The sequence below is a fragment of the Cornus florida genome, unplaced genomic scaffold, assembly GCF_030987335.1.
Source record: "Cornus florida cultivar Cherokee Brave unplaced genomic scaffold, ASM3098733v1 CherokeeBrave_3.0.0_Hap2_Chr06, whole genome shotgun sequence".
Taxonomy (NCBI): domain Eukaryota; kingdom Viridiplantae; phylum Streptophyta; class Magnoliopsida; order Cornales; family Cornaceae; genus Cornus; species Cornus florida.
Window position 1 is genome coordinate 78,388,672 of NW_026775576.1, and position 11,325 is coordinate 78,399,996.

Sequence of the window (11,325 nt, forward strand, 5' to 3'; positions counted from 1 at the left end):
AAGGATTTCACCAGAAAAAGCTTAGCACTGTTCTAAAAAGAGAGAGATTTGACTGATGATGGAGACGGTAAAAAGGCATGAAGTGGTATTCTAGAGCCTTATAAAGGCGAGGGGGACCCGAGGGCCGAAGCGTCAGGAAGGCGAGAAATTCATCGAGCCCCGGAACATTGATTCTGGATCTGACCGTCCGTTCCCCCACGTGGGTTTCTCGAGCCGTCAACGTCATGATGAGACGCCATCAATAATTACCCCCTTATTAAATAAGGGGTAATTATGGGGGCAGTTGAGGAGGCCCAGGATGACATGGGCCGAATATGACTTGCAAACATGACATCCGGTCCGTATAGCTGGGTCAGGCCCATAAAAAGACACTGCCATATGGGCCGAACGCGAATAAGCCCGTCAAAGGTGACCAGGACTTATGGAGGAACAGGCCCAGATCCAGCAATCCGTCAACATTTGCAAATATCTATAAATAGGAGAAGTAATGGAAAGAAAAAGGGGGATATTTTTTGGTTGAAATGTAAGAATTCTAGAGAGAGAAAGAGAGTATGAATTTCTTGCATCTTCAGTATGGGTTTTGTTTTTAATTTTTTTCTAAATCAACTAATCAAGGTCTGTAATTCTTGTTTTGCAAACTAAATCCTAAAATCAAGTGTAATCTTGATTTTGTGTAAGGGTAAATTTAGCATCAGAAATAATACATCAAGCCTCTACCTCTCTTTCCTTCCATTTTTGGGAGGATAAGAAAGTTGATATCCTTCCAAAACCATCCGTTTCATTTCCTTCCAACCATTTATGCCGAACACAAGTTTTTAATCATCCCCCATCATCTTTCCTTTCCTCCCTTTTCCATTGCACCAAACTGACCTAAGGCTATGTTTGGTAGGGTGGCTTTTTCATTGCACCAAACTGACCTAAGGCTATGTTTGGTAGGGTGGGTTTGAAGGGAGAGGATAACATTAGTTACGAGGAAAAGGGAAGGAAATGATAATTTTAATTTCCTATCGTGTTTGGTTGATTATTGAATAGAAAAGAAATGGAAGGATAATAATCATGTTTGGGAAAAGAAAGGAAAGGGTGATAAGCATGTTTGGGGAAAGAAAGGGAAGGAAAGGAAGGAGAATTATTTTAATAAATTTACTATTATGCCCTTTTATATTTTAAAATATAAATATATATATATATATATATATATATATATATATATATATTTGTCTCCTATATAAAGGCCCATGGATCGACCACCAGAAAATGAAATTTTTTTTAGGGCATAAGGTTTCAATACTAAATTTTGGAAACTGACCTTCCCTTTTCACCTTTTTTTTCATTATACCAAACTGACCTTAAAAGAGTTGCTTTTATTTATTTATTTATTTATTTAATAGCCAACTGTGAATAAATCATTACAACTTGGGATCTGAAATCAATTGAAGTCTATTTACTTCCACTTCTACAAGCTTCGAATTGAATCTCTGCTCCTGTTCTTCTTATGGCCGACTCAAACGAGCCTCAACCCTGTGAACAAGGTCTGATGATTTCTCTCCTTTATCTATCCTTCTGTTGTCTTTTATTGCATATATATCGATTTCATCTTTCAATTTTTATTTATTTGTGTTTTTGTATTTTACAGTCTGTAATTTCTTTCGAAAACCATCAAAGAACAAGAATATCAGAAAGCGAAAACTCAATGATGAAAACGAAGAAGAAGAGGATTCAAAAACTGAGACCTCGCTGTTTGTCAATAAGAAAAAGCCCCCAAAACCTGACAATAAGCTACACTTCTCTACCGGACCCTCCAAGCGCACAGTTTCATCTGAATCAGGCATAGACTCCAATGCCTCAATGTTTCAATTCGAGTCCTCGAAGGAAATTCGAGTTCAAGATGATAGTAGGGCAACAGCAACCCTTGAAACTGAGACTGATTTTTCGAGAGATGCTCGAGCAATCCGTGAGAGGGTTCTCAAGAAAGCAGAGGATGCTTTGAAGGGGAATGGGAAGGAAAAAAGCTCTGGCGATGAAAAGCTGTACAAAGGAATTCATGGGTATACTGACTACAAGGCTGGGTTCCGAAGAGAGCAAACAGTTGCGGCAGAGAAAGCCGGTGGGGCGCATGGGCCTCTTAGGGCTTCTGCTCACATAAGAGTGTCAGCAAGGTTTGATTACCAGCCAGACATTTGTAAGGATTACAAAGAGACCGGTTATTGTGGGTATGGAGATTCGTGTAAATTTATGCATGACCGGGGTGATTATAAGTCGGGGTGGCAGATGGAGAAGGAGTGGGAGGAAGCTGAGAAGGCAAGGAAAAGGAATTTGGCTATGGGTATGGATGACAGGGATGAAGGAGCAGCAGACCAGAGTGATGAAGATGATGATGGTTCATTGCCCTTTGCATGTTTTATTTGTAGGCAGCCTTTTCAAGACCCTGTTGTAACCAAGTGCAGGCACTACTTCTGTGAGCATTGTGCATTAAAGGTAAGCCTTCTCAAACCCTTATCTTATTTGATCATAATCATATTGTTGGTTTATCTACTATTGGTTATCTTATCAGGTCTTATTGTATGCCTTAATATTTATTACTTTTCACTGGACTATTTGAAATGAGAAATTTATTCTAGATGATGAAGAAATAAGAATAATTATATTACAGAACACGTAGACACATGTATAATTGTGGGAGTTCAAATAATTTTATTGCTCTTATTGTAAAGAAATAAACTTGTAAGATGCTGCTATAAGTAACTTTTCTTTGTCCGATGCAGTTGTAATTTTGAATTTCCACTACCATAAAATACAAGCATCTCCGTATCAAACAATGTTATGAAGATAATATCACGTAAAGAACCTTCTTGAATTACTAACCCCATTACAGATTAAATCTTAAGGGTTTGAATGTTTCTTCTTTAAAGGTCTAGTCTCACTACCAAAGCCTTGGCTTGAGTGGTATGTCCTCCACCTCTCAGAAAGGGGGGGTTGGGGTTTAGGGTTTAGGGTTCAACACCTTGTGGGGCATGTTTGTTAGAATATATCTATTTAAAAAGGGTATTAAGTGAAATTGGTTGTCTGCTTGTACTCCTCACTCAATGCACACAACTTCTTAGTTTAGGAGAATGAGACATGTTGTATCATAGGCATGGCAATTCTATCTAATTTTTTGTTGTCAGGTGTAGTAAATTTTGATTAAACAGATTTGAGTTTTTGAAATTCAATAGTCAAACAAAGTTCAGACTTGGCACACTCCTAACGTATTCACTCCCGCAGTAATGGATGTGATATTGGCTTATTCGGTGAGAACACTTTTGAAAATTACTGGTTTACCAATGGTAAGACAAAACAAGAAATGTTAGGATCGTATAAATGTTGTTGCAGGAGATAAAATGTATTCCTATCATTTCAATCAGGTGGGGATATGCATCTTGTTTATATGACATTAAGTGGTGCATTCTAGTGTCTGGGCTACTTAGAGGAGAATAAAAGTGATAATGACCATTCCTTGATATAATACTAGCTTCAAGGGTCCGTCTTATATTAATGGTTATATATAGGAAACAGCACAATACATTTGTCGAAGTTACATAGTATGTTGATAAGTGGAATTAAATGCTGGAATTGGGTGTGGGAGTTGGGGTCCACCTTTGATAATATTTGTTGATATTAGATTTGTACACAACATTGATATTGATATGAAGTGGAATTGGGATTATAACTAATGATCCATATGAAAAGACTTCCCGTTTTACGTGACATTGACTTTATTTTATCCTTACCAATTTCAATTGCCACACAAGTGTAGAAACTAAGCATCTGATGTCAAACTTGCTTTTCCTAGAAGGCATATGGGTGCTGTCTCCACAATTCTTGCTTGTTAGGTTTGGGTTCAAGTGATTTGGTTAGGTTTGGAATTAATCTTATTCAAGACAAGGGCCCAAGGCAGAAGTACTTAATGTTACAGAGATACTCATTTTAAGAATTAAATTGAGGTCCTATTCAGTAAGATTCACCCAACTCCTCTCATAGAAATATAAAATTTAAGGTGTTAATTATGTTGTTTTATGCATAAAATTTGTTCCGCATCTCGTTTGAGAAGGTGGATCCGTCCCAACCAATTTTTTTTATTTTATTTTAAACATTAATAGATTACCCGGAATTTTCTCTTCTTTAAGTCTTTACTTGGTTAAATTAAAATAGTAAAATTATGTCCTATATCGTTTTTCAGTGCAAAATGATAATACAATTTGATACCATCTTGATTCTGTGCCTTAAGAATAACTTTGTAGTCTTTTGACAACCTAAAACAATTATTTTGCTTCTCTTTTCTGGCAGAGAAGAAGTTTTGTTCCTAGTAGATATTTCACTTGTTACCTTCCCTCAAAGCAGTAGTTGCTACCTATGCACCACCATATTTATTACACCACCCTCATAGTTGATCCTTAATCCCAGCTCTTTGATTAAGGTCGCTAAGAATGCAAACAGTTAGAAATTTCAGTTGTAAGTTGCTACAAATCTCATAACAAATACGGGTGAGATTTTTGGTGGTTTTTTGTTGATGAAGATGAATCATATATGGTGAATCCTGATGTATAACCGGTAACTCCCTCATTGGATAAACATTAACAATCAGATTGGTGATTTTCATTGACTTCAGAATTATAATACTGCAGTCTCATTGTGAAATATTTTAGGGGAAGGAATTTTGGATGGTAAAGAAAAAACGATGTTCATAAAAGGAGTGTGGTTTAAATGTGGATATTAAAATGTATGCATTTTAAGACAAAAGGGATAAATTTAGAAACAATTTCATTTGTTATAGCATCCATAAAAAAGTTAAAATGAGAGATAATTGACCAAGACGGTTTCACCAAGATCAATAGCTATACCCATAAGGAGAGTAACATGGCTCGTATTAAAGATAACGTAAGAAAACTGAGACCAAAATTAGTATGAGTTGAGATAGTGATGAAAAATACAATAATGTGTTACTTAATTGATGTGACTGGCTTTAGATAAAACAGAATGTTGAAACAAGATTCACTTAACCGCCTCAAAGTAGTTGGTGTAATGTTTTATTAAATCGAATTGAGTTAACCAAGTTTGGTAGAATCTATTTTTTTTTTTTAACATTTAAATATATTTATTCTGTTACAGCATTGCATATCTTACTTCTCATTGGAAACTTAATCCGATTTTCTATTATAGCATCATTCTTGCCATATTTCACATCTTCTCTAATTAGGCTGTTACTTTCTAATCTTTTTGTCCAGCATCATTCAAAGAATAAAAAGTGCTTTGTTTGCAACCAGCCTACCCTTGGCATATTCAACACTGCTCATGAGATACGAAAGAAGATGGCTGCTGAGGGAAAATAGTAATGTTTGGTCGGTGCCATGCTTTGTAATTGCATATACTCGAGAAATATCTTCTTGACGTTGTAAATTTACCTTTTATCGAATTATTGTCGATCCATTAGTCTCATAATCTACACGAATTGTATGAATCATACATTATGCCAAAGTGGTTTAATTTTTACAACCATGAGCATTACATCAATCTATGTATTATATGTCCCACCTTTGCAAGGTGCTGGGAGGGGAAATCGTTATTTTTGTGCAAAGTGACTGTTCCGTAGATTAAACCCGTTCCATCACCACCTTTGTAAGCCTGGGTTTTACCATCAATTTAAGTGAATTTGTTATAAATCCTACATTGAGAAACAGTGGTTTCATTTTTATTGCCAGAAGCATTTGCTATGGATACAGGCATTTGAGTTGATTTTAAACCTTTTCCATTCTCAGAAATCATGCTTATGTTCTCTTCTGTCCTATCATGGTCAAGATATGGTCTTTTCTGTCCCCTCATGGTCAAGATATGGTCTTTTCTATCCCTCATGGTCAAGAAAATTATTTTAGCTCCTAATAATTGTATTTTGGTATTCGTCAAGGGTCATTACTCATCCAATAATACGTCCTTTGGAACTCCATCACCTTTGATTAATTGAATTCTATCAAATTATGTGAATTTTTGTAGGGAGAAATTAGCATTTGGGTCCAATTTGTAAATCTAAGGAAATTGGTTTACGTTAGTTGTTTCAACACTAGTAACCTTCTATGCTTCTCTTCACGAATTAAGTTTGCAATGAAAAACTGTGATTAGGCCACTTCACTCCTTATAACTATCTGTGTGAGGTTCTTTTTATTTTTTTGGATTAATTTATCTTGCAGTACTCTGGTTGATTAAAAAAAAACTTGGCCTTCAATATTTATGCTTTCATCATGATACAGTAGCACCTGAACCGAATGTCAGTCTCCAAAGATTTTAGATTTTCCCCAACTCAAGAGACAATTTCTGGATAACATTTTTACAAGTTACATGCACATTTTATTAACAATATTACCTACTGTACTGCTAAAAAAACATAAAAGTACAGTTACAAACTAAAAACCTAAAACAGAATGCACACGAAACAGGGACTCCCGAACTTTTACTCTTAGGTACCCTCTCTATGTTTTCTTTTGACTTTGGAAAGAACTTCAAGCGCTGGTCATTACCTCCTTGGTTACCCACTGTTCTAGAGGAAACCCCTAAAGGCAAACCCAAATACGGAATGGGAAAAGAACTCACCTTACACCCAAGGACTGCAGCTAAAGATGAGATATCCTGAACATCCCCAACTGGAACAATCACACTTTTAGCCACATTGATCTTCAGACCAGAAACAGCCTGAAAACAGGCCAAGATGCACCTCAAATATCTAAGCTGAGACACATTAGCGTTACAGAAAACCAGGGTGTCATTCGTAAAACACCATTTGCAATATTTAAAAGCTAATTACTCTTCTAACCAAATCAAAGTTGGTAAAGATTATAAGTGGTGTGACTTTTGAGTTTCTGCCTCTTGGTTAATACAAATCCAGTTATCAACTATTAGTGGTTTTTGGAGGCACTCTGTAAAAAGAACAAGATGTTACTCAAATGCACGAGGTGTACATGATCAGCATCTACTTCTGAAGGAGCAAAAATAGATAAAACTTGAGATTTGATAAAATTATATATATATATATATATGTATATATATCTGTTTGAATATAAAATTAGGGTTAATATTTTCTTATTTTAGGTTTTTATTTTTTGATTAGGGTTTTATTTATTGCCTATATATGTAGTGCCTGGTTCTTTGAATTGGAGATTTTTTGATGGTTGTTGATTAATGAACTTATTTATTTAGTGGTTTTCTCCCTCTATATGCTCTCTCTCTCTCCTATCTTTATTCTCTTCTCTTCCTCCTGGTTACTTTCTGGCATTTTGCAGTCATATAAATTGTTTCTCCAGACAATCCTACATTAATGATTTGCAAGAACACCATTGCAAAAGCTGTTTATGATTTTCTATCTAAAAATCAAGCTAAACTTCAAACATTTCAACAAAATGCTTCACTGGCAGAAACCTTCATGCGGAAACAGCTTTTGCAATGGTGCCGAAGAAATTTGAGATAGGATTGTCTGGAGAAACAATTTATACGCCTGCAAATTGCCAGAAAGTAACCATTTATGCCCTTCTCATCCATCAACAAAGAGCATTTCTTTAATTGAGAAGCTCGGGAACGTTAAATATAAAAACTAGGTAAGATCTAAGATTACCACCAATTAAAAAAAAAAAAAGGAAAATATGTTTCAATAGAGTTGCCAAATTGCAGACGCTCATAGTGCGATTCGCAAAGCGGCAATGTAACTGTTGTATCAATATTGTTGTTAAAAAAATCATTAATTATTGACTGTTGTAATTAAAAAAAATCATAGATTAAAGATAACTTACTCGTAAAGATTTTTTTCAAAATAAGTTCAATCGGTATGTACTAACTCTGGGAATGTTGTATGATTCTTTAAGAGCTTCCTAAAGTCATCAAGATCCTTCAGTTTTTTTCTTGTCTGGTGGTGTTGTTCCAAGCGGAATCAAATGTAAATCTCCTCCTTTATTTACATATGAAAAATTCATGAATGATATTCTCTCCATGAAGGTACTTTAGTGTCTCAAATATGTTGTTGTAAAATTGAAAACAAAAATAACATATATTAGGAATATGGAACTTAAATATATCTAAAATCTAAATCACATGACTTACCCAAAAAAAAAAAAAAATCTAAATCACATTCTTTTACCTGATTGACTTCTCCCAAAAATCAAACAATTTTTTGTTTACAAAATTGCTCCCTCTTACATTGGGATGGTCTGCCATCCACCTCTTGAAGTACTCGTCAAAATATTCGTGAATGAGTGCTACTTTTGTATTGGTGGTATCAAGACTAATTTAATTGCTTCTTCTTTATAGAGAGTGATTGTGTGTGTGGAGTGTGTGTTTTATATAAACTCGAGTAGAATAGTCATATTATAACTTACATATTGTACAAGTTTGCAAAAGTGAATTACAGATTTTCTGGTGGTTTTGTCCTTTTTTTTCTTTTGTTTTCACTTGTAAGTTAAAAGTTTAAGTCTCACCAAAATTAAAAATAAAATCTGTTATTTATACTACTTTTATATGTTTGTAAAAATTTCTCAAAATTATAGCAATGCTTTTATTAGAGTTTGAATTTCATGATTAAGTACTTGCAGTGAGACTAGTGCTTGAAACATATTAAAGGAATTTAGATAATTTGAACTCATTAAAGTAATTTCAACTTAATGAAATTCCTTTTAGTTTTTTTTTTTTTTTTTTTTTTTTTCAAAAATTTCAGGATAAACAGGAAAAGGAAGTGGAGAGTATACTTTTTTATCATTAAGTTTTGGTTGGCTTATATTTGACACAAATTACTCTATCACTTTTAACCAGTGCTTCCTCCAATTTAAATTAATGTGACCATATCACTTGACTCTACTTCCACTAATTTTATCATCTATATATATATATATATATATATATATTTGTTTTTTTGTGTTCGGTAAAGGTCTAAGTCGATGTTAAGGTCAAGTCCATTGGGCGAAGTGTGTAAAATAACTTGTCGAAAAGTGATGAATAAATTGGCCTATTAGTAAAATTACTTAGTCTTTAGTGTCTTCCTACCACCGGGTCTGAGTTTCGATTCCCATTAGGAGCGTATACAACTACTTGGGGTTACCCCTCCGCTATCATACTCAGCGTCCTAAATCCTCGAGAATTAGAAGCCTCAAATACCCTGAATTAACTATAAAAAATAATATATTTTTTTCTTAGTAAATATATTGGAAGAAGAACTCTCACTGATTCAGGCTTAACTCATTGATTTTGTTTTGTTTGGTTTGTATAAATAGTATCAAAAATTATATTTGGAACAATGATATATATATATATATATATATATATATATATATATATATTTTCTTGGAACAATGATACATTGGTCCTAAAACTATTTATAAGTTGAATTTTCTAACTATGAGAACTTCCATAAGAAACTGGTGGATAGAATATTTTTCCATTACATATTTGTTTATGGGAGTGTCCTTTATACTTTGCTTGCTTAATATGAATATCACCGGCAAAAATAATAATAATAATAACAAACAAATAAATAATAAATAAAAATCACAGATTTTGGAACATGTCATCAGATCATTATTGCCGATATCCAGGAATTTTTAGATAGAAATTAAGATTTTTCGATTGTCTCCGTGTCTCGTGAAGTTAATGGTGTTGCTCATCATTTAGCTGGGTGGGCTTTAAGGAGTAAACTAGAAAAGCTTTATATACTTTAAAGATTCCCTTGTGCATTCAAAGTTGTATTGCTGTGGGTTCGTCTATAAGCTGTTAATGTTTCTTGTTATCCTCCCTGATTTATCAATAAAATTTCTTGCCTTTTCGTCAAGAAAAAAAAAAAAAAAAAAACCAACCCAGATCATGAATCTTGGGCATTAAATTACACGTTTTTAGCTTATATCTTACTACATAAGAGAATGTACTGAATTGGGCACGGTTAGTTTGTTTTGGGGCTAATTATTTCAAAATGCCCTTAAAGCAAAATAAATAACAATTAAATGGAGTGACGGATCCAAAAAAAAAATTATTTGGGGAGGGGGGAAGATAGCTATTTTAATGAATAAATAACATTAATTGGTTGTTTTCACAAGTAAATAAAGCAACCAAGGCACTTTCTTTTGAGTAAGATCACAAATTTCTTTCACTATTAGAGTGTGCATCTACAGTATATGTGACTATTTTTGTGGGCAGGTGTGATGTGGATGGGTGCGAGACACAAGACAAGCTATCACATTGGCAAACTACTAAGTATCATAATCCCACATCGCCTGAAAAAGGTGAAATGTTATATGTAAGGTTCAACACTCTTATATGACACAACGTATTTTAAAGTAATGATGACCGTGAATCCATCCGAACTCTAAAGTTAATCGTGCTTACTCTAAGTGCATCCGCTCCCACTGAGCCCTTCTTGCATTGTGCTTGCTTATATGCACAAACTTTAGTAAGTTTATTTTGGAGTTTTTTATAAAATAATTTTGGTCAAAATTGACGATCAGGGGCAATTTGATACAAATTTTCAAATTATAGGGATTTATATGCACATACTAAATAATAGGATTGTTTCTTGCACATTTTTTATGTAGTAGTTTTTTTTTTTTTTTTTTTTTTTTATCCTTAACTTTATGCAGTGAATCGGTGCCGAAATTTAGTTTAAACTTTAGACTGAATTTCTTTTGATTTCAAATTAAAGACGTTGATTCAGTACTTTCAAATATCATTCATAAGGTGAAGAAAGAAAATGTGAGAGTAAATAACAAACTACATAAAGAAGTAAAGAACCAAGAGTATCAAGCATTTTCATTAAAGTGGTAATATTCAATCTAAAATCCAAAAATCTAAGGCCTAGTTTGGTACGCAATGAAATGAATTGGAATGGAATGATCTTCTTTGGTTGTAAATATGAAATGATAATCACAATTCTAAACATTCATTTCCTGTGCACAAAACTAGGCCTAAACATTTGTTTTATATGTCCAAAACTCTATACAAGAGAGTTTGACATTCAGATTACCCGCCCAAAATTTAATGTACCATTGGTTATACAAAAATAAAATAAAAACTAAGTTAAGAAAGAAATTGTTAAATGGTTATGGACCATTGCCCTTAGTGATCCAATTCAAACAAGAGTCCCTAAAAGAATAGTTATATTCTAATTGATTTGTGTTAACCCTCAAGCGTAACCTTCTTTTGGTCCAACACGTATTTTCAATTTTAATTATGGCAAAGTGCAATAAACCCCCTTGACTATTCGCATTTTGCAATAAACTTCGACTAATATTTTTTGTCAAAAAAATCCTATTATATAAGGAAAATTAGATC

At 33.7% G+C, this 11,325-nt stretch overlaps 1 protein-coding gene across 1 annotated transcript; it reads left to right on the top strand.

Annotated features, from left to right (window-relative positions):
* The first annotated feature begins 1,376 nt into the window (after window positions 1–1,376).
* On the top strand, window positions 1,377–5,529 carry LOC132312226 (zinc finger CCCH domain-containing protein 1-like). Its single transcript, XM_059810505.1, has 3 exons — window positions 1,377–1,529; window positions 1,634–2,475; window positions 5,262–5,529. The coding sequence occupies exons 1-3, from the start codon at window positions 1,493–1,495 to the stop codon at window positions 5,364–5,366; spliced, it is 984 nt and encodes a 327-aa protein (XP_059666488.1). The 5' UTR covers window positions 1,377–1,492; the 3' UTR covers window positions 5,367–5,529.
* The last annotated feature ends 5,796 nt before the right edge of the window (window positions 5,530–11,325 follow it).

Bases quoted from the DNA above. Each gene is read 5' to 3' on its own strand.
- LOC132312226 (XM_059810505.1), top strand. From the start codon at position 1,493: ATGGCCGACTCAAACGAGCCTCAACCCTGTGAACAAG. The intron at 1,530-1,633 runs GTCTGATGATTT...TGTATTTTACAG, and splicing joins GCCTCAACCCTGTGAACAAG to TCTGTAATTTCTTTCGAAAA. The intron at 2,476-5,261 runs GTAAGCCTTCTC...CTTTTTGTCCAG, and splicing joins GTGAGCATTGTGCATTAAAG to CATCATTCAAAGAATAAAAA.